Source organism: Phycodurus eques, chromosome 20 (assembly GCF_024500275.1).
Source record: "Phycodurus eques isolate BA_2022a chromosome 20, UOR_Pequ_1.1, whole genome shotgun sequence".
NCBI lineage: Eukaryota > Metazoa > Chordata > Actinopteri > Syngnathiformes > Syngnathidae > Phycodurus > Phycodurus eques.
The window spans coordinates 13846932-13871166 of NC_084544.1; the positions used below are offsets into that span (position 1 = coordinate 13846932).

At 41.1% G+C, this 24235-nt stretch overlaps 1 protein-coding gene and 1 long non-coding RNA gene across 2 annotated transcripts in view; both read right to left on the reverse strand.

Moving 5' to 3' along the window:
* Positions 1–510: 510 nt before the first annotated feature.
* Positions 511–3467, reverse strand: LOC133395902 (uncharacterized). Its single transcript, XR_009767290.1, has 2 exons — positions 3251–3467; positions 511–791 (listed from the first exon to the last, which is right to left on the reverse strand). It is a non-coding gene; the product is annotated as an uncharacterized LOC133395902 (long non-coding RNA).
* A 1339-nt stretch (positions 3468–4806) lies between these two features.
* rprd2a (regulation of nuclear pre-mRNA domain containing 2a) overlaps positions 4807–24235 on the reverse strand; it is a 32742-nt gene continuing 13313 nt past the window's right edge. The window contains exons 3-10 of the mRNA XM_061665195.1: positions 21994–22145; positions 21784–21836; positions 21525–21651; positions 21251–21426; positions 14007–14352; positions 10426–10626; positions 7363–7533; positions 4807–7267 (exon numbers count right to left, since the gene is read on the reverse strand). Of these exons, the coding sequence (XP_061521179.1) occupies positions 5643–7267; positions 7363–7533; positions 10426–10626; positions 14007–14352; positions 21251–21426; positions 21525–21651; positions 21784–21836; positions 21994–22145 (2851 nt within the window). The 3' untranslated portion in view covers positions 4807–5642. The remainder of the gene's footprint in view (positions 7268–7362; positions 7534–10425; positions 10627–14006; positions 14353–21250; positions 21427–21524; positions 21652–21783; positions 21837–21993; positions 22146–24235) is intronic.

Genomic DNA, 24235 nt, shown 5'->3' on the forward strand with positions numbered 1-24235 from the left:
TGTAACGTGCATAAAGTCTGAAGTGAGACGACATTCAAATCTTGCCAGTGGTTTGAAAAGCACAAACCCTCCCTTTAAAGAAGTCTTTTTAAAACCTGTGTTTTAAAAAGACTTTGGTACAAGTGTAAGTATTGCTTCAACCCCTTGAAGCAAAAGGAAAGTACAGACTCTGAAATGTGAAATGAAATTAATCTTTGTACTACATTGCAGAGTTTATGCATTTTTACTGAAATATTTGAGTTTGGTTATGTTTCTATTTTTACCAGTCTTTTTTTTTTTAATTTTAAAAACTATCTGTACCTCTACTTAAGTTCAGAGTGAGTACTTTTGCCACCTCTGAGTAGAATACATTTTTGGAACTGGATCTTATTAGACAGAGCAGGTCACAGATGCCATAGTCGTATCTTCGCCTGACTTCTATATAACAGGGTGTGCCAAAAGAAATGTCATTTGACATAGAAATAGGTGAGTAACTACATGGCCAAACTTTAAATTAAAGAGGCTTCCGTGTTGAAAGATGAAAGATTTATTGATCACAATTCCAAGAACACAGTCAAGTGGATAGATTTTATAGCTTGACAAATGTTCAATACTGTATGCGCCCATCCTGTGACACGACACGCGTTACGTCAGTAGTCCAGCTCCTTCCAAACACGTTGTAGCATCTTTCACACTGTTGTATTTTCTCGCCATGTGGGAAAACAGGTTTTCCAGTTGATGTATTCATTGAATTTCCTGGAAAAGGAAACACACACAAAATGCCTCTTCGTTGCTAGTGAATGGCATTCACCCTGAAAGACAAAACAAAAGTGAAACAAACTTTTTACACATTGAAATTTTAGAACATTCAACAAGAACTGGGTGTTATTAGAAAACAAAATGTTTTGGTGTTTTTTTGTTTGTTACCTTGAACGTACAACAAGCTAGAACAACTAACACACTATCTAACAGATTTCACATCGTCTAATACAGGAACAGCTCAGTACATTTATAGAAACTGAAGGATACAAATGGGAATTATACAATGTATCCGTCATTCCAGAATAGGGGGACATTTGCTGTCATCAGTGCTCCCATCACATTTGAAATAGTCCATGCACAAGATGAAGAAACATGCACTTGTTCGGGTAAATTATAGCTGTCCTGAGATAAAATGTAACTGTTGCTGTACTAAACGTGGCTGTAAATCAGCTTTTTGACATGATTGTTATGTCTTCTGTCTGTCGTCAACTGTTAATACAGTTTGTTTTGTAATTACTAGTTTTGAAGGGTTATCTACAAATGAACAAATAAATAAATAAATACGTCTTGTTTCGGCCTGTCCTCTTCCTGTCAGCCATTTTGGAAATGACATCATTGTTGGATGCTCGTCAGAAGCGGCGATGTGTGAATGAATTTCTTGCTTTGGTAGGGGAACCATCCCGAAACAAGGTTAAAAGGTTGCAAAATGTGGATGGGGAAGTTGCAATAGTTAAAGTGGGTCTCCAGAAGCAAAGGTGAAAAGCCAAAGCACTATTCCAAGGATCAACCACTAAAGATCTTCTGCCGCTCCTTTCCTGGTTCCTATTCTTCACCTTTGAACCTGGACACCCACGTTGTGACTGTGATGGAGCCTATTGCCGCTTCCCCATACCCATTTGGTTTTCCAAAAAGGTTGGTACGTAAACAGTCCTCCAAATCTGGACTGTCTACTGTCTATACACCACGAGATGTGTTAAGACAAATGCAAATTTGACTGTCAAGAAAATATCACCATACATCCAGCAACCATAAGGCCACAAAGAGGCGCTGAGAATTCACTCTTATCTTCGTTTCACGTCGACAGAGCATTTACGGACGCTCCCTGACATCCAGCAACGCAAATCCGTCTTTTGTTCTGGTCGTGGATCTGGCCGTGGTGCTGAAATGCTTCAACAACTTCTGGACCTCATCGTCCCCAATGCGGTGTGACAGCAAATACCGCTTTTTTTTTTTTTTTTTTAATCCGTTCACGTGATCGTGAACACGCTAAAGTTGTGATTTCACGTGGCGCGCGCACACACGCACGCCCTGAATGCAATGTGGCTCTATGTAAACAAAGAGGCCACATGACTACAGGCTGCACACGGCTGACATGCGCGTCCGTATACTTCGCACACTGAGGCGCGATTTGGGCTCGCTAGGTTACGACGATTTTATGGATCCACAGACGATCCTTTTATTTACCACAGGGGACCGCATCGGCTGCTCTTTAACATAAGACCGCCATCTGCTATTGCTCCCTAAATCCTCATAAGCCTGCACGGCCTATATGGGAGGCGAACGCTTGAGTCCATCTATCGGGACGTCATCGCCGGCCACTTTGACTAACGGAACCATAAAGTACTGTACGTGGTGTACGATCGTTGCATTTCCCTTTCTTTTTTTCTCCCCCTGAAAGACCCACAACGACATCTGGTGCCCAAAAGCTGTTCGTCACATAATACAGAACGACGGGCGGATTTACAAGCATTAAAATAAATAAATAAATATATATATATATATATTTTTTTTTTTAAAAAGGACTTTATTCTCTCTTACAGGAACAATGAAAATCTGTACAATGCAAAAGGATTATATATACAGTATATTCATAGATTAATATAGCTATCAATGGTATGAATACATATATGACCATGTATATATATGTATTCATACCATGAATGCATGGTATGGATACATATATATGCATCCATATACTGTATGAATACAGTATCTGTGTGTGTGTATTATCAATAGTGTAGATGACTATGAGCTCAGTAAAATGTGCATATAAGCATTGTCTTTAACCCTTGAAGTACTAGGAATTTTTAAATATACGTGAATTTAATTTCATATTATGTATGTTTTGTACATTTTTTTTTCAATCATTGCCTTTTTACACTTTGCTAGGCTGAGAGAAATCACATACAGTACTGAAGTTTTACGTGAGGTGCGTGACATCAGATTTGCCTTAGGCCAACGTATACCAAATATATGCTAAATATGACTACAGGTAGTTCTTGCAGATGGATGGTTGTAAAATATAATTTATTCAAATAAAAAAACATTTTAATAACCAATTTTCTTCAGGGTAATCATTTTCAGAAAAAAATGTGGAATAGATCATTAAATGAGATTTTCTAAACTTAGGTGTGGGCAAACTACACTCCCCTGATTCAAGTAAATACACAAACAATTCCCTTCTATTCAGCTGCTAACAAGACTGTGATGCAATAAGATGGAGGCTTACAGGCCTTGGATTCAAAGAGAGGAATCACCATGGACCCGCTGACATACACCTGCATCAGTGAAGATGATCCGAAGAAGGTTCCCATCACATGTGACACTTCAAAGTGTGGCTGTGGGGGCCCTGAGGACGCAAACAGGAGGGGAGGGAGGGAGGCTGATGAAATTGCCATTCAAGCAGGATCAAATGGAGCAATGCAACACAGACTCAAGCTTATAGTGATTCCTCATACAGCATAGAAGACAGACTGCTTGATCACATCATTACAAAAGACAACAAAGGATGTACATTAACGCCATGTCAACAGTACTACGTCTTTATTGCATCATTAAAGAGGAGGCGCCCCTAAAACTCACTACGTACACTAGTTATTGCAACCCATAGGCATAACTTTCTTTCCTTTTGTAGACATAATTTCGTTCATTTTGAGGACTACACCACGTTACAGCATGCATCTAAAAGGACCTTTGAATTATAGCCAGCTGAAACAATGAAAAAATGAATTTCACAAACTCGATCAAGACAGTGCTGCAGGGCTACATTTGTTTTATCTAAGTGCATATGATAAGTCATCTGTGACTAACTTAACTGCATATTTATTTTGTTAAAACTTTTTCTTAGGCCTCGTAACATGTCTAGTTTACTGAAAGATACGGTTAAAAGTGGTGTCGTTTCTTAACACGGCTCTATTTTCTCAACAATGTTGTGCAGACATTTTTAATGCCAATGAAAGAATCGTTGCACACAATTAGTATTCTTTATTTTTGTGTCTAGTTTGACCTGTTCACTACAAATTAGTGGGTTAATCATAGCTGACAAGAGGGACATTTTGGTAAAGAGCAATAACAAATTCACTGAGATGAAGATTGAAATTGGTGCAACCTGCATTTTAGGACAGCCTATTAAGACCTTTAGTAATCCATGTGGCGTGAAAAAGCATGTAGCTCCATACATGTATTTTGAAATGTCATGTTTTTATATCATTAATAAAAACAATTCTTCTGGTTTCAAATAAAATGAAAACAATTAGATGTGGTTGGACAGCAATGATATGCAAAATTAAATCCATATAGGAGACATGTTCTTCCAGATGCTATTTAAATTGTAGCACAAGTAGAATTTGTTCTCCCAGTCATCACAAACTGGCTGAAGAGGACTACTATGTTTTGACTTTGGTCATAATAAATGTGCGTTCCACATGCATTCCTCTTTTTTTAAATAGTAGCCTGAATAAAGCGTTTCATTTAACAGACATTGGAGTAAAGGAATTAAGGCTGAAATGCCAATCTTAGTTGGGATTCAATTTTGAAATTGAAAGGCGGCTTTAAATTGTGTTTGCAATATTACTTGTGCTACTGTCTGTAGTAGTAGGCATAGTAACAGATTATTCATGGTATGGATTGCATATGTAAGTGACAAATTTAAAAGAAATCAGCAGGCTCCTATCTTTGTTTTTGCTTCGACTGGTTTAAGGCTGTGAACTGTGGAATGTTGATGCCTGATGGTTTCAATGGGGAAATGAGAGCCAGGAATGGCGGTAAAGCAGAAACAACACCATGTTTCAAAATCACATTTTTATTTGACAGTACAAATAAAAAGAAACTGAAGCATCTTCACCCCCCTTCCAAAACTTCACTTCCGAGTAGGGTGAGAAGCCAAAAGAAATCTTACTCCCAGTCTCCTTTTCAGTTGAAAGGGGCCGCTCTCAACGAAGAAAAACTTTAGTCAAATAACGAAGAGACCATCGCTTCACAACTATAAACATCAGAGTTCCACCTGTGAAATAGCTAACATGTATTGTTATAGGAACACAAACTGTAAAAAATATACATCATTTTCACTCCAAAAGTGAAATTCATGTGGTGCTTTAAGCCGGAAGAATGGCTGGTATGAAATGAAGCAGTGAGAACTGCTAACTAGAAAGAAAAATGGCAGCAGAAACAAACACACTTCCAGGCTAAAGTTACTCGAGACTTTACATTCTGTGGCTACCTATGTATGATGCTTAACTGCATGCACACTTGCATACCATGCACACACTCTGAACTGTATCAAAAACTGATGATTAATGACATATTTACTGCAAAGCTCCAAACTCTGTGAAAAGAAGTATATATATATATATATATATATATATATATATATATCCACCTCTTATTTTCTTTAATCTTCTGTCTTCAGCACTCTTCTAGGAGCCTCTGCTTTCTTTTCTGGTGAGATCTGTACCCCTCTCTCTCTCATCTCTCTCTCTCTCTCCTTCCCACAGTCTTTTTTGGAGATTTGGACACGATTTTTATTTGTCAGCTCTAATGCAGTCTCTGAGTGACCTCCCCCTTTAGCCTTTTCACATTTGACCTCCCAGTGCACAGAATGAACCTTTGTTGCAATACTACAGTCAGTACCACGGAGGTGGGAATGGTCTTTTGGGAGCGAACATGGGACCAGGATTTAGACCTCCTCTCGGACCCGGTCGTTTCCCCCTTAGTCTTGGATCAGGCCCATGAAAATTAGGAAATGGTGCGCGTGGGGGACCCCTGGGGAATGGGTGATGGGCAGGACGGGGAACCCGCTGTGGAGGTCGCGGACCAGGGGGGCGCATCTCAAAACGGAGTGGTGGCGCTGGACATCTGGGCGCATAGTGAGGATGAGGGGGGCTCTGTCTTTGGTAATCCTGGCTGTCAAAAGCATCCTGGGAGGAGGGTGAGGAAGGCGAAGTGAAGCGCCCTCTGCCTCTGGGGAGGCTATGTCGAGGGCTGCCCCTTTGGTAGAAAGGGGCCTCAGGTCGGCTGTAAGGGCTGTTCTGAAAATGAGGGCTAGGGCGTGGGAGGATGTCATCGTGGTAATGCTCGTGGTCTTTAGGGTAATGCATGTTGTCTAGGCTAGAGTCTTGATCCTCGGGGTGATCATACAATGATTCATCTGGATGAAAGACTGACTTGTGTCCATGGTCGTGGACCACCATCCTCGGCAAACCTCTGCTTTGACCAGGTTCGCCCATGTCTGCGTGGGGTGCTGGCTGCTGCTCTGGGAGAGTCATTGCTTGGCTGGTTACGGAAGCTGTTGGGAGTACATTTGGAGGGGGAGGTAACTTGGGGACAGGAGGAAGGATGTTTCTAAAGAAATCTGAAGATTGATGAAACCCTTGAGGTTCTCTGGTTTGTTCGGCTTGGTACTCAAATGGCCTTGTCGTCAGGTTTTTAGCAGGCCTCTGCACATTGTAGCCTGTGGGTTGCTGACCATACCAACCGTGATCAGCCATCCCCTGAAAGTCCTCCATGGGTTGTGTGCTGCCTGCACTGCCCTGAGTTGCAGGACCTCCACCTGGAGTAGAAATTGGCTGATACTGTTCAACAGGAGTTGACATACTGTTTTCACTGTATTGGTATGGTTGGTACGTCTGTCCATTCTGAGCAACACCTGGCTGAAGGTGGTCTTGCAGGTTGGTGTTTTCTGGGTTCTGAGAAGTATTTTTATGGAATGCAAAGAGAGCTGGCATCCCAGTTTCTGTGTTTGTGCTTGAAGACTTTGGGAGCCCCACTGGCACATCCATGACCTCATCTTGGGTTGGGGTGCCTCCACCCTCATCACGCACTGGTGTCCCATCCTGCGTGTCGGTTCCTGTTACAGGACTCAAGTTTTCCACCCTATTGGGTTGGTTTATGGCGAAACCAAGGTCAAAGCAGTTAAAAACAGGATTGCCATGCAGGAAGTTGTGAATTTTGGATTCTAAACTGTCTGGTTTTACTACTTGTGCTGTCACTGCTGTCAAATCCATATCTTTGGCTACATCCTGCACTGGGGCAGAGGTTGGCTTGTTCTCAGTAACCATTTGCGAGGCTGTGCTCTGCTTTACAGTGGCGTTTGATGGTGAAGAAGGCACCAGTGTAGCAGAGGAGGAAGTGGAGCTCTGATTGGTAGCTGCTGAAGCTGATGTGAATGAGGGTAAGGGAGGAGTCTTGCCTGTATTGGAGGACTCTGCTGGGACATTTGCAGCAGGGCTGCTCAGATGAGAAGTGATGCCTGATTGAAGAGAAGTCAATTATACATAATCAGTACATGGTGTAAATATAAACCTAAAATATGGCTACTGTTGTAAAACAAAAAAATAAACTCACCATCAAGGCTACCTTGAGCTTGGACCTTAGACAGAGCACTGATGAGATCTGCAGGACTCATGTCCACCTTTGCCAGGATGTCAACCAAAGAAGTGGCATCTTCAGAGGCAGGCGGTATCGTCTCAACTGATATGTAGGGGTTAGCTGTAGGAGGACTCTCCACTGGTGGCCCTGCATTGCAACGAGGGACACACTTATAGTGGCTTTCCTTTAAAAATATATTGCCTTAGGGAGGTTAAACTGTTAATCATATAGAACATGTATACCATAATAAATTCTGTAATGCCGTACAGCAACAGTTGCACTGCATGCATGATTTACTCCACATGGTTTGAGTGAAATAAAAAATAAAAAATAAATAATTAATAAAACAGATACATGAGATTGGATATTGTCAGACCAGAATCAGGCCTCTTTCAAATTTGGATAAAAATCTGAAAGCGAAATGTGCAAATTAGGGATAGGAATCGATAAGAATTTAGCAATACTGTTTAAAGATTTGATTCCTTATCAATTCTCTTATCAATCCTCATTGTGTGAGGGAATGAAATAAAACAAATTGGGTTTGGTTCCTTTTCCTCTTTAATATCTTCAACTTTGGACACGAGTTGCAGCATATCCAGTATACACTTATAATCTGTAATGTACCCTAATGGATAAAAAAAAGAAAAGTAGGCAACTTACTTCTCAAAGTATGTCAAGAGAACAAAAAAAAAAAACTAAAGCTTAATGAAATGTTTGCATTCCTTGCAAGAATCACAGTGCCTTGGGCCATTATCCAGTTCAAGTGTTATTGGACCTGAGAAAATGAAATACAGTGCAACCTCAATTTACGTACTATAGTACTTTTAATTTGTGAACTGTGGTGGGGTTGTCGCGAAATCAGTTGAGCTTTTTTCTCGCATCGCGTAACAATCATTGGCTCTGTGCGTGGCAACTGAGGTAACGTATCCTTGATTTTGTTTTTCTTCCTCTCACTCTGACTCAATGTCCCCCGCCTCCCCCGGAACGTGAGCAAAGTTCTGTCGGAGGTGGGAGTTGAAACGCCTTCTGACAGGGGACTCTGCAAGACGTTCCCAGCAGACCCTCACAATACGTTTGGGCCCGCCACGTCGGACCGGCATCTTCCCCCACCATCGGAGCCAACTCACCACCAGGTGGTGATCAGTTGACAGCTCCGCCCCTCTCTTCACCAGAGTGTCAAAGACAAGCGGCCGCAAGTCCGATGACGCGACCACAGTCGATCATCGAACTACAACCTAGGGTGTCCTGGTGCCAAGTGCACATGTGGACACCCTTATGCTTGAACATGGTGTTCGTTATGGACAATCCGTGACGAGCACAGAAGTCCAATAATAGAACACCCCTCGGGTTCTGATCGGGTGGGGGGGGGGGGGGCGTTCCTCCCAATCACGCCCTTCCAGGTCTCACTGTCATTGCTCACGTGAGCATTGAAGTCTCCCAGCAGAACGATGGAGTCCCCAGCGGGAGCGCTCTCCAGCACCCCCTCCAAGGACTCCAAAAAGGGTGGGTACTCTGAACTGCTGTTTGGTGCATAGGCACAAACAACAGTCAGGACCCGTCCCCCCCCACCCGAAGGCGGAGGGAGGCTACCCTCTCGTACAGGCGTCGAGCCGGGGGGCAATAAGTATACCCACACCTGCTCGGCGCCTCTCACCGTGGGCAACTCCAGAGTGGAAGAGAGTCCAACCCCTCTCAAGAGGACTGGTACCAGAGCCCAAGCTGTGTGTGGAGGCGAGTCCGACTATATCTAGTCGGAACGTCTCGACCTCACACACGAGCTCGGGATCCTTCCCTGCCAGAGAAATGACATTCCACGTCCCTAGAGCCAGTTTCTGTAGCCGGGGATCGGATCGCCAAGGTCCCTGCCTTCGGCCACCGCCCAGCTCACACTGCACCCGACCCCGACGGCCCTTCCCAAAGGTGGTGAGCCCATGGTAAGGGGGACCCACATTACCCTTTCGGGCTGCTCGGGCCCCATGGTTGCAGGCCCGGCCACCAGGTGCTCGCCTTCGAGCCCCACCTCTAGGCCTGGCTCCAGAGGGGGCCCCCAGTAACCCGCGTCCAGGCAAGGGAAAACTGAGGGGGTCATAAGGGATCTTTTAGCCGTGCTTTGTCTGGTCCCTCACCTAGGACCTTTTTGTCATGGGTGACCCTGCCAGGGGCTTAAAGCCCCAGACAACTTAGCTCCTAGGATCATTGGGACACACAAACCCCTCCACCACGATAAGGTGACGGCTCAAGGAGGGGTTGTTAAAAAAGAAAAAGAAAAAAACATTATTATATTTCATTATTTTCACAAATCGTTCAGGCCTAATTGTAATAATAATAAATCAAATCAGTCCGCCCTTAAATCCCCTTCCTTTGCTTGCATATTTAATGTGCCATCTTCTGTGCTGTCCCATAGATAAGCTGTGCCGACAACATTGTTTAATATTCACCATAGGAACCGGTGGCCCAAAATGCAACACAAAAGCCAGGTTGCATGGTGGGCTACATATATATAACATAAACAATGCTAATGCATCGGCCATTTTGTGCCAGAATGTAAACAGTACTGTATGCTAAAATGCTAAGACTTAGCATATTGATTCACTAGCAAACATAGCCATGTTATTGCTTCATAATAAAGTGTCATCCTACAGTACTTTACACTTCTTGCGCGTGACATCCACACATTTGTTACGTACGAGGAATCATTAAGTGGAATTGTCAGGCAAGCAAATAAATGATTCTTAATAATCGAATGAGTGGTTTTCGATTCCCATCCCTAATGCCAAAGTGATTGCAGTACATACCCCCTGGATACATGCTTTAAATGCAAGCCTGACGGGACCTCAACACAAGATCGGCATAAAAATAGGAGTGCAGAACATTTAGACTCCCATTTCATTAAAAATAACAGTCGATTAATGGCTCATTAATAGTCAAATGCCTACCACTGGTATAAAGGTACTGTACACTCTCAATGGCGGCAAATCTTTATTTTAAACAATTATCCATCTGTAATAAGACTTACACCACCATTATCAGTCTTCTCACCTGTGTTTTTCATGGCCGCATTTAAACTGTTGAGGATAGAGCCAATTTTACCCAGGTCAACAGTTTCCACACTTCCTGAAAGGGTTGCTACAGATGCCTCATCAGATGAGGTATGCTGTGCTGTTGCTACTGATGGCTCTCTGTTTTGGGTGATGGGATTTGATGCCTTCAAAGGGCTGGAACACTTTATTTTCTCCTCAACTGTGAAAGAAAAAATGGCAATGTGAACAATGACCAATGTGCCTATGTCAGCGCAAGATGACAGTTTTTATGCATGTGTCAGATCTTTGTGTGGTTAGTCAACAATGATGCCTTCCACCAGAGCTAAAACTGCAACATGACTTCAACTACATCCATAATGATGGGTCAGATACATATGGCTTTTATTTAAAATAAATAAACAAATAAATAAATAAATAAATAAACAAGCTGAAAGGTTTTCACAATGTAATGAGATCCCTGTGTATGTATGTCTGTACAGTGGAGGAAATAATTTGATCCCTCACTGATTTTGTAGGTTCACCCACTGACAAAGACATGAGCGGTCTATAATTTATCTATAATAATCTATAATAATTTTTCTTATGTTAAAAGTGAGAGACATTAAAGGAAAAGCCAGAAAACTCCAAATAAAAAAGATAAAAATGTATTTGCATTTCATTGCGTGAAATACGTGTGTGATCCCCTCCCAACAATAAAGAATTCCAGCTCCCATAGACTAGTACTCTCACTTTAAGAAAACACTCCTTATCTAAACTCGTTAGCTGTATGAAAGACCCCTATCTCACACCTGTCTACAGAATCAATCAATCAGACACCAACCTGTCCGTCATAGGCAAGACCAAGACCTTTGGCAAGAGACTACGCTAGGAGACAACAGTTGGTGCAATAATTAGTTTAATGGAATAAACACAAAATGACTGTCAATCTCCATCGATCTGGGGCTCCTTGCAAGATTTCACCTTGTGGCGTATCAATGATCATGAGAAAGGTTAGGCATCAGCCTAGAACTACACAGGAGGCGCTTGCTAATGATCTAAAGGCGGCTGGGAACACAGTCAGCAAGAAAAACAATGGTAACACTACGTAATGGATTACAATCCTGCAGCGCCTGTAAGGTCCGCCCTAAAGGCCTTACAGAAAGATGTACAGGCCCGTCCGAAGTTTGCCAATTAACACCTAAATGATTCAGAGAATGATTGGGAGAAGGTGAAGTGGTCAGATGAGACATAAATCGAGCTGTGTGGAATCAATTTGATTCGTCGTGTTTGGAGGACGAGGAATTCACCCTAAGAACACCACCCCCACCGTCAAGCATGCAGGTGGTAGCATTATGCTTTGAGTGTGTTTCTCTGCAAATTGGGACAGGTCAACTTCATCGTATCAAGGGAAATATGGATCGAGCTTTGCACCGTGAAATCCTGGGTGACAACCTCCTCCTCTTAGTCAGAAAACTTAAAATGGGTCATGGATGGAGCTTCGAGCATGCAGATGACCTAAAGCACACAGTCAAGGAAATGAAACACTGGCTAAAGAAGCAGCACACTAAGTTCATGAAGTGGTCTAGCCAGTCTCCAGACCTAAATCCCATAGAAAAACCTGCGGAGGGAGCTGAAGCTTCGAGTTGCCAAGGCACAGCCTCGAAACCTTAAGGATTTGTAGAGGATCTGCAAAGAGGAGTGGTCCAAAATTCCTCCCGCGATGTGTGCAAACCTGGTGATGAAGTACAAGAATCATCTCTGTACTGGCCAACAAAGGGTCCCCCACCAAGTACCAAGTAATGTTTTGACAGGGAGTCAAATAGTTATTTCCCTCAATGAATTGCAAAATAACTTGAATGTTTTGTTTTATGTGATTTTGTAGATCTTTTTGATATTCTGTCTCTCCCTTTTAAAATCCACCTCCCATTAAAATTATAGACCATGTCTGCGGAGCACTCTACGTACAATAGACAATAGATAAAACCATCATCACATGACCGCCACATCAATGCCCCACATTTAACATGGCTGCCACATATCTTTTGGAATTAGATCTAGTCATATTGTATATCTGTGACCCGGAAATACGTCAGTCTCATTCTCTGCCTGCATTGTGCCACAGCCCCAGTAAACAAAAGCGGGCAGTTCTGGAACTAACAGACTTGTCTACGGCATTTTAAGTGACAAATGGAAACTATTTTTGGACACACTGTTCAGTCCCGGCAGTCCGTTTGATCTGATATCCGTTATATCGGGTTCTGTTTTATCGATGTTCCACTGTATGTATGTATGTATGTGTGTGTGTGTGTGTGTGTGTGTGTTCACTCACCTGCCTTGACTCACATGATTTTAACTGATATCCCATTCTAAATCCAGAGGATTTAATATTATGTTGGTTTACCCTTTGCAGCTATAACAGCTTACACTCTTGTGGAAAGTCTTTCAACAAGGTTTAGGAGTGAGTTTATGGAAAATTTTGCCCATTCTTCCAGGAGCGTATTTGTGAGATCACACACTGATGTTGGATGAGAAGGCCTGGCTTACTGTCTATTCAAAATCAACCCAAAGCTGTTCTATCAGGTTGAGGGCAGGACTCTACGCAGGCCAGTCAAGCTCATCCATACATATCCTCTCATCCATGTCTTTATGGACCTTGCTTTGTGCACTGGTGCACAGACATGTTGGAACAGGAAGGGGTAATCCCCAAACTGTTTGACTGTCCAAAATCTCTTGGTATGCTGAACTATTCAGAGTTCCTTTCACTTGAGCTCAGGGGCTAGTTTGGACAGTTCCATCTTTGTGGGAATAGTTTGGAGATGGCCCCTTCCTGTTCTAACATGACTGTGCATCAGTTCACAAATCAAGGTTCATAAAGACACAGGTGAGAGAGTTTGATGTGGATGAACTTGACTGGCCTGCACAATCCTGACCTTAATCCTATAGAACACTTTTGTATGAATTAAGAGCAGAGACTGGGAGCCAGGCCTTCTCATGCTACATTAGTGTGTAACCTCACAAATGCGCTTCTGGAAAAATGGTCACAAATTCCCATAAACACACTCCTAAACCTTGTGGAAAACCTTCCCAGAAGAGTTTAAGATGTTATAACTGCAGAGGGTGAAACAATGTCATATTAAATTTTATGGATTAAGAATGAGATGTCACTTAAATTCATATCTGAGTCAAGGGTGGTGAGCGAATAGTATGTGTGTGTGTGTATGTGTGTGTGTGTGTGTAACCTCTGACAATGACTGACAAAATTTAACGTTTATATTTTTCATTTTTTTTTCAAGTTCTGCATTGAACACCGAGCAGGAACCTCTGTAAAATGCAGTGTAAGCCAAGACTTGTGATGTTGTTCAGTGGGGTAAACAATAATGTCTCCATTTAGAGCACTACAACAGGGCAAACAAACCTATTGTACCAATATAATATGAACAGAGAATGGTTTATGAAGAAAAAAAGAACAGAAAATGCTATTCTGTAAACTTGGAATTTAACTGTCAAAACATGAAGCTAGCTGTAACACATTTGATGTCTTTCCACTCGGTATATGTGAAAAAATATGCAAATAAAAAATTAACCCATTTTATAACTCACCTATGATGCTTCCGCTGACTATTTCATCCTCAGACAGCTCCATGTCTTCCACCTCACGGTTAACGTTATCTTCCCCGAGATTCAACACTGGTTTTGGGGAATCTCCGATTGAGGACAGAGGACTTGGGGCTGGAGGTTCTGCTTCATCATCCATAGCGGAATCATCCACATCTGGATGAGGCTTGGCCAGTTCTAGGTCGTGGAAAGGAGATTCGGAGCCTGTTGGGGATGGTGCGTCAGCAGAGGGCGAAGGAATAGGCGAATCATCCAGGTCTGGTAATGTGGCCTTTAGGTTGTCCAGCTTGCGCTTCAGGTGGGACACTCTGTTAGCAAATGTCTGGTAGGCCTTGAGGGGAGGGTAATAAGGTTTGATGAATTAATTGAGAAAATGTCCCGACAGCTTTTATAAAACAGCTCACATTATTGTTTTTAACATTGCTTCCATTTAAGTTGACTACTGTCCTGTAACGTCAAAAGGTATTTGTTTATCATGGCCTTTGTTTGTGTGAAACCTTTTATTCTTGTCCGAAAACACTGAGTTGTGTTATGTATAGGCGGTACAGTGGGGGACTGATTAGAGCGTCTGCCTCACAGTTCTGAGGACCGGGGTTCAATCCCCGGCCCCCGCCTGTGTGGAGTTTGCATGTCCACCCCGTGCTTGCGTGGGTTTTCTCTGGGCACTCCGGTTTCCGCCCACATCCCAAAAGCATGCATGGTAGGTTAGTTGACAACTCTCAATTGCCCGTAGGTGTGACTGTGAGTGCGAATGGTTGTTTGTTTGTATGTGCCCTGCGACTGGCTGGCAACCAGTTGAGGGTGTACCCCGCCTCCTGCCCGATGATAGCTGGGATAGGCTGGTCCAGCACGCCTGCGACCCTAGTGAGGAGAAGCGGCTCGGAAAATGGATGGATGGATGGATGGATGGTGTTATGTATACATGTACAGTCCCGCTCCAAAAGTATTGGAACAGCAAGGTCAATTTTTTTTTTTTTTTATTGTATACTGAAGACATTTGGGTTACAGACCAAAAGATGAATATGAGACAAATATTCAGAATTCCATCTTTTATGTCGTGGTAATTACATCTAGCTGTGTTAAACTCAGGGCAGAGCACCTTTTGCTTATACACACTCACTTTTCAAGTGAGCAAAAGTATTCAAACGTGACTGATGGGTGTTTGTAGTTGCTCAGGTGTCGCCTTTTAGATTGAGTGCTTAAACATTAGTGCTTGTTTTTTGGCTTTGGGTTTCACCTGTGAAAAATGCATTTGCTGTTAAGTACACAAAGACCACAGAGCTGTTTATGGGGAAAAAAAGCCAACCATTTTGAAGCTGAGAGAAGAGGGGAAAATCAATCAGAGAGAGCTATTGCACAAACATTGGGCATAGCCAATACAACAATTTGGAATGTCCTGAAAACAAAAAACTACTGGTGTACTGAGCAACAGACATTGTACAGGTCGGCCAACGGTATCAACAGCAGTTGATGAAAGAAACATTGTGAGACCTGTAAAGAAACACCCAAAGACAACAATCAATGACATCACTGCCAACCTCCACAGGCAGGGGTGAATGTATCACAATCCATTGTTTAAAGAAGACTTCGCGAGAAGAAATATACAGGCCATACCAGAAGATGCAAACCACTTAACAGCGAAAAGAATCGGAAGGCCAGATTGGATTTTGCAAAGTAGTACAGAGATGAGATAAAAGTTTTGCAACAAAGTTTTATGGATTGATGAGACCAAGACTAACATCTACCAAAGAAATGGAACGTATGGAGAGAAAAAAAGGATCTGTTTATGATCCAAAACACACAAGCACATTTGTGAAGCATGGTGGAGGTAATGTCATGGCTTGGGGTTGCATGGCTGCTTCTGGAATGGGCTCACTATCTTTATTGATAATTGTAACTCATGACGGTAGCAGCAGAATGAATTCTGAAGTCAACAAAACCATTTTGTCTGGCAATTTAGAGAAAAATGCATTCAAAGTAATCGGGAGAAGCTCCAGCATGCAACAAGACAATGACCCAAAACACACTGCCAATACAACAAGGGACTTCATCAAGGGGAAAAGGTTGAAGGTCTTAGATAGGGTTGGGCATCATGTGAATTTGAGCAATTCAGGTCCCGATTCCAGTTCCTCTTTTCAATTACGGCTCCAAACGATTATCAATTTAGATTCTTTTAGGGGGCTGGGTCAAAATATGTTGCATTGTTTAAATAAAGGGTATCCAAATTATGAACATCCATTTTCTTAACTCCCCGCAGCATAAAGTAAAATGAACATTTGACTTGGGTTCTTTATAACCAGGATCAATATCAAACCTATGAACTAAAAGGCAATGTGTATGGAACTAACCCATCCATCCATCCATCCATTTTATGAGCCGCTTATCCTCACCAGGGTCGCGGGCGTGCTGGAGCCTATCCCAGCTATCTTCGGGCAGGAGGCGGGGTACACCCTGGACTGGTTGCCAGCCAATCGCAGGGCACATATAAACAAACAACCATTCGCACTCACATTCACACCTATGGGCAATTTAGAGTCTTCAAATAACCTACCATGCATGTTTATTTATTAATTAATGTTGCATGTGTCACATTACCGATCTGTTATGATTTAATGTGGGATTTCTAGGTAAAAGAGGCTATAAAAAAGTGTCACTGTTTACATTCTGATTATACCACAATTAACCTTTTTTAGCCACACTTCTTTGACAGTTAAAATTTTCAAAACAAAGCCAGTACAGTTAATAAAGGTTTTATTAATATATGTGATGTAATGACATTATTTTCCACTGTATTTTACACTAACTTTAGAATTATTCAAAGTATGTACAGCACACAGTTGGGACATCCTGTGTATTGATCAGAAGTAGTCACATTATTTTCCACTGTATTTTACACTAACTTTAGAATTATTCAAAGTATGTACAGCACACAGTTGGGACATCCTGTGTATTGATCAGAAGTAGCTCTGCATGTCAGTACAAAATTATTGTAATTTAATAATTTTTAATAATAAAAGATTGATGACAAAGTTCTTGCATCCCCTTTGTCTCACATGCATACAGGTATGTAAACAAACGAAGATGTTAATAGGGCTTAATCAAAGTTTAATGGTGATCAAGATTTTGGCTGCCATGATTAAATTAACCTTTTTCGTCAGCGATTTTTATATTTAAAATATGGGCGCTGCTGCATAAGAAGCACTTTCTCAACCAGCAGTCAGCCAACCACCAGGAGGAAAACACATATTAAAGACTTCATTATCCCTAAATAAAGCGAGTGGCGCCCAACACACCCTGCAGTCACTCTCGTTGCGACTCCTGAGCGTGAGTCATGCCAAGAGAAGCAACTAATACATTTAAGATTGGAGATGAGGAGCATCATGATGAGGAGCTTGTGTCTCGAAAAGGGATCAACATCTGTTTTCTTGACATGTTTTGATTTAAGGCAAGTGACGTAGAACAAGAAGTCCTATGTAAAGAGTACAGCAGAGTTGTCTGCCCTGCAAGGTAACAACTAATCTGTTCAAACATCATGAAACAAGCCTGGACAAAAATTATGGTACCCTTAACCTAATATTTTGTTGCACAACCTTTTGAGGCAATCACTGCAATTAAACCATTTTTGTAACTTGCAATGAGACTTCTGCAACCTCTCAGCAGGTATTCTGGCCCACTCTTCGTGACTAAACTGCTCCATTTGTCTCAGGTTTGAAGGGTGCTTTCTCCAGAGGGCATGTTTAAACTCCTTCCTCTGATGTTCAATAGGATTTAGATCAGGGCTCATAGAAGGCCCCTTCAGAATAGTCCAATGTTTTGCCGTTAGTCATTCTTGCCGTGTTTTTAGCGGTGTGTTTGACCTGCGACTGAGACCAAGCTTTCCGGCACTGGGCAGCACATTCTTTCTAGAATACCTTAGGAGGTTTTCAATCAACCAGCCCAGGAACTTTGAGTTCCTGGTAGCAAAAGGTTCCTGTGGCCCATGTGGTTTGTGTTTCCATCGCACTTATTAGTTCTGGGTAGCTTAAGCAAATGAGGCTAATGTTGCTCATTACCGACACCTACTGGATCTTAAAAAGAAAATGCTTGTATTTGAAGCTTTCAAGTTAGCTTCTATTGTACAGACTATAGATGTGATTTATTAGCTGGAAAACACAAACACAGTCCTAACTACAAATCTGAGAATAAATCACATCTATAGTCATTTGCAGGCTTTTACATTTATTTATTTATTCATTCAAAATGAAAAAGTTTTTCTTAATGTCTTTGCATTCAGGTGATTAAATTATTTTTTAATGCAAGTTCTCCAGCTTTAGAGAACATCAGTACACATGCCCTTTATGGACATTTTATTCACCATGTGATACGATGTAATGTAAGATGTAACTTGTTACGCTATCACATTGTACAGTTTGTTTATGAATTTTTTCTATTTTGCTTTATTTTACTCTGTTGTCTACAGCCAGGTCAACATTGCAAATACTTTATCTTATCTGGATAATGGTCAATGAATAAATAAAAAATAGATGACTTCATGGCCAGCTCTTAGTGTGTTTTTAAATACAGCAGTGTCAAGTATTTGGTATCTGTACATGAGTTTGGATGAAAAAACAAAAACAGATTGTATATTGCAAATATTTGTGCACGTAAAAACATAGACAAGGAGAGGGCTTAATTTCCTTGTCTCACACAATGGCAAACATGGTATTTGTCTGCAGGCTGGAGGAGCTCTTGTCTGGGAAGTTTTAAAAAACATTTTTCTTCCCTCCTTAGCGGAACTGAGTTGGCCAGCGGCGGACCTAGCTGCTTGGCGAAGTTGTGCTTTTAAATTAATTTTAATTTCAAGCCTTGCGTAACGCCACATCCACTAATGACAGCTCTGTGAATGAAAAAGTAAACGCCTACAGACGTCTGTAATCCAATCAATTTTGGTCCCCCACCGATCTTGAAATCTCACGTAATCACACATGATCTCACAAAACCGAAAAATAAGAAATACTTCTGGCTTTGCACCGATGTTTCCCGACAGTTACCGGAGTCGGGAGCCTTGTAAAAAACGAAAATAATACTTGTTGTCTAGGGAACTCACTTCTATACATAAAAAACATCATCTGGTAAGACATGCTTGTTTTATTTACGGTCGTGTCATTTTTTTGAGTCAGGGTGCTCTTGATTGGATAAAACGTAATTACCATCTTAAAGGATAATCTTATCAAGATTTAAGATTGTCTGGTGTTTGACCATACTTGGTCGGGGAGGGGCAAAATCGGCACAAAAACAGCCCGATTATCTTTGTGTTTGTACTGAGCCAACGCACACCCTTTTGATTGTAATGGCAGAAGGAGTGGAAGAGTTGGGCCATTTCCATGCCGTTAAACTACGGTGACAGCTGAGAAGTGGAGCGTACTAATTGTAGCTTCGCTGGCGAAAGGGAAAAGCTTGGCGCTTCGAAATTAGCAGCAAGCTAATTTCGTTGGTGTCGTTGGTGTGTCGAATGTAGACGGGAGGCACACAGGAGTCCCACGCAGGTCTGAGCCTTGTACCAAGGAAGCTAGCTTTTGGCTAACTGAGTGGATAGGCAATAAGCAGCAGACTGCTAAAGGCTGTTTAACCACTGTTTCGGGGTCACAGAGTGTTAGATCGAGCAAGCTGAGTTGAACAAAGGCCAGCATTCACATGACACAATCTGTAGTAAACTGATAAAACTAGGCACAAAATAGCCATACTTACATTGTAATAAAATTACTGTTTATCTTCGTTCCTTGTGAAATTCATCACAAATGAGTTTCCTTTGCACTTTGTAATACTTTATTCGTTTGCATATTAGTTATACTTTATTATTAGTCGTAAAATATTGTAATAAACCTTTCTTGCCACTTATTACAGTATGATACCTTTATTTTTACTCCATCCTCTTTTGCTCACTTTTTTAAATTTAGGATGTTTTTTGTTAAATTTGTCAAAGTTAAAAAAATTCTGAATTATAGAAAAAGCTACAGTCTCCAGACTTTTAACTGTAAACTGGACAAAAGAGGGAAAGCAACACAACCTACAAGTACCACACAGTTATGAAAACATCCACAACGAGTTGGGAAGAACTTTCTGAAGAATATTGGATTTACATTTTTTAACATTTACTTTTCAATATATAATATATTGGAACAGGAAGGGGTAATCCCCAAACTGACTGTCCAAAATCTCTTGGTATGCTAAAGAGTTTGTTTTACTGTAGCTCAGGGGCTAATATTTTGGAAATTTCCAACTTTGTGGGAACAGTTTGGAGATGGCCCCTTCCAACATGACTGTGTATCAGTGCACAAATCAAGGTTCATACAGACATGAATGAGAGAGTTTGATGTGGATGAAATGGACTGGCCTGCACAATCCTGACCTCAACCCTACAGAACATTTTTGGATGAATGAGTGCGGAGACAGACTCCGTCCAACATCAGTGTGCAACCTGACAAATGTACTCCTGGAAAAAAAGGTCAAATGCCCATAAACACACTCCTAAACCTGGGTGAACCGATATCATATTAAACTCTATGGCTTAAGAATGGGATGTCACTTAAATTAATATCTGAGTCAAGGCAGGTGTGCGAATACTTTTGACAATATAGTATATATTTCACTCTGAGTGTGTGTTGTGCATCACTATGAGTTTCACTTTTGGAATCTAACTAACTAAAAGCTTTTGACACTATTTTAATTTATTGAGATGTACATGTAAAGAGGGAAATCACAACTGTCAAGTCCTTTGCAGTTTTCAGCCATGCTTGCAGCTTGCTTGGAGCCTAATGTGATTGCCTTTTATGTATAAATCGTATTTGCTTCCATTGAGTTGCACTTCGTGATTGCACTCTGTCATAGCAGATTTATTCAGTTAGCCCTTGATAAAGTTGAAATTCTTTGGGAAATTTTATTTTTGATCTATCATTCATTCTCATTTAAAGTGTCATTTTGCACTAAAAACTCTTTACATATTTGTTGAAAAGTAGTTCAATAAAAATACAGAAGTTTTCCCTAATGAGGAATAATCGTGATTAATAATCTTGATCACAATATTGATCAAAGAAATCGTGATTATTATTTTGGCCATAATTGTGCAGCCCTAGATTTTAAGTACTGCATTTGTATCCTATGATGGTGAATAATAATTATGAACTATACAGAAATTAAGAAGAATAAATGTTAACACATAAAACAATCGTGTTTTCAAAGATTCCACTTACATTAGCGACAATCTTGACCTCTTTGTACTGCATCTCATAAAAGATATCTGCATTGCTCAGGGCTTCCAGAAGAGCAGGTCCTGTTTTGTTTTGTCTGTCAAAGAACTTAACAAACTCTTGTAGCTGTATATTGCCTTCTTCAAAGTCCCTGGAGAACTTCTTTCCCCCTGCCTTATCTGAAAGGAAAAAGAGAAACAAAAGTTCATAATACGAAAACCAAACCAAACCATTGTGTGTTGGTGTTGATTAAATGATAGTATCTTCATTTTTGGACCTTTTAGCTTCTTGAGGGCTTCAGAACTGCAGATGTCGACCCTCATAGTTGCCAATTGTTTTTCTCGTAGGTCCACATCCTCCAGAGACCTCTTGTATTTAGACAGGTGGTCAATCAAGGACTGGGGCTTGAGGAACCATGTGAAAATGAAATGTCAAACAAGAAAATGTAAAATTGCAAACCATACTTGAAGTAATGCTTTTCTGCCTAGTTGAGTAAGTTACAGTCTGTGTTAGATAAGTAGATTCCTCAAACATACCACAAATTCTGCAACAATCTTGGACCGGAGCTCTGCCTTGGACTCAACTGGAGCTTTAAATCAATTCAAATAAAAATTAGGGAGGTCATACGTAATGCAGCATATATTTTACAAAGCTAATAATGCTACAACAAACCTTGTAACTTTTCAAAGTCAAATCTTGGAAATAAAATTCCACTCAGAAGATGAGTGCAATGGTCACATACTTACTTTTTTGTTCCAAGGGTGTCACAGGTGGGGACTCCTCTTTGACTAAGCTGCTCCTGAGCTCAGCAATCAGAGCCTCTGTATACACACTTCTTTCCTGCCATATGGTGAGTATCCTCTCCACAGATTTCACCATCTTGGCATCACCTTCTTGTCTATGTGACCACACAACAAGGAAAGCCACATAGTTATGATATTCATAAGACGGTAGTAGAAATGCTTGACGATCAGCGGGAGTTTGAGCCATCCAAATGACTTTCTTTTTAAACGTTACTGTAGTACAGTGATTCCCAACCACTGTGCCACGACACATTACTTTGCCGTGAGAGATCATAAGGTGTGCCATGGAAAATAATCAACTTTCACAAAAAAATTTTGAAAATTATTATCATCTACTAAAAATAATAATCTATGACAGTGACAGGGAGAACAATAAAATGCTTTTCCACTACATGGCAGCAGGTAGAATTTATTAACCTGTGCATCCACCTGTGGCCACTCAACACAACAGAATGGCATTGTGTTCAAATAAACAGGGCCAGATTTTACAGAGTTAAGTAAATTTGTGAGTGAATCGAGACAAGATTATTATTTTAGATCATTATTTTAGTTTAGTGTATATCAGAATCAGAATCATCTTTATTTGCCAAGTATGTCCAAAACACACAAGGAATTTGTCTCCGGTAGTTGGAGCCGCTCTAGTATACAGTGGGTACGGAAAGTTTTCAGACCCCTCTTAAATTTTTCACTCTTTGTTATATTGCAGCCATTTGTTAAAATCATTTAAGTTAATTATTTCCTCATTAATGTACACACAAGCACCCTATATTGACAGAAACAAAACCTAATTGTTTAAATTTTTGCTTATTTATTAAAAAAGAAAAACTGAAATCACACAGCCATAAGTATTCAGACCCTTTGCTGTGACACTCATATTTATATTTTCTCAGGTGTTGTCCATTTCTTCTGATCATCCTTAAAATGGTTCTACATGGTCATTGGAGTCCAGCTGTGTTTGATTATACTGATTGGACTTGATTAGGAAAGCCACACACCTGTCTATAGAAGAATCAGGAGGTAAAAGGAAGTGCCTGAAGAGCTCAGAAACAGAATTGTGGCAAGGCACAGATCCGGCCAAGGTTACAAAAAAGGTTTATGCTGCACTTAAGGTTCCTAAGAGCAGAGTGGCCTCCATAATCCTGAAATGGAAGACGTTTGGGACGATCAGAACCCTTCCTAGAGCTGGCCACCTGGCCAAACTGAGCAATTGGGGGAGAAGAGGTAAAAAAGAAAGCAAAGATCACTGTGGTTGAGCTGAGAGATGCAGTCGGGAGTTGGGAGAAAGTTCTAGAAAGTCAACCATCACTGCAGCCCTCCACCAGTCCGGGCTTTATGGCAGAGTGGCCCGACGGAAGCCTCTCCTCAGTGCAAGACGCATAAAAGCCCGCATGGAGTTTGCTAAAAAAAACACATGAAGGACTCCAAGATGGTGAGAAATAAGATTCTCTGATCTGATGAGAGCAAGATAGAAACTGTTGGCCTTAATTCTAAGTGACGTGTGGAGAAAACCAGGCACTGCTCATCACCTGTCCAATAGAGTCCCAACAGTGAAAAATGGTGGTGGCAGCATCAAGCTGTGGGTGTGTTTTTCAGCTGCAGGGACAGGGAGACTGGTTGCAATCGAAGAAAAGATGAATGCGGCCAAGTATAGGGATATCCTGGACGAAAATCTTCTCCAGAGTGCTCAGAACCTCAGACTGGGCCAAAGATTCACGTTCAAAACTCATGGCTGTATTAGCTCAAAAGGGTGCTTCTCCTCAACACTGAGTAAAGGGTCTGAATACCTATGCCTAGCTGTGTGATATTTCAGTTTTTATTTAACAAATCTGGAAAAAATTTCGACAATTCCTTTTTTTTCCTGTCAATATGGGGTGCTGTGTTTACATTGTGAAAAAAAAAAGAACTTAAATGGTTTTAGCAAATGGCTGGAATATAAAAAAAGTGAAACATTTTAGGGGGTCTGAATACTTTCTGTACCCACTGTGGCATTTTTGTTTGGTGATGTGACATGAGATTTTTATGACAACAAAATTTGTGCCATGGCACAATAAAGTCTGGGAAACACTGCTGTAGCAGTTATAGTTTTAGCACTTTGCACCATCAGCACACTTAATTCATTTAAGACCTAACTATTTTGCTGTGAAACAGGCTTCTATTAAAAAAATAGAATCAAAGTAAACAAGCA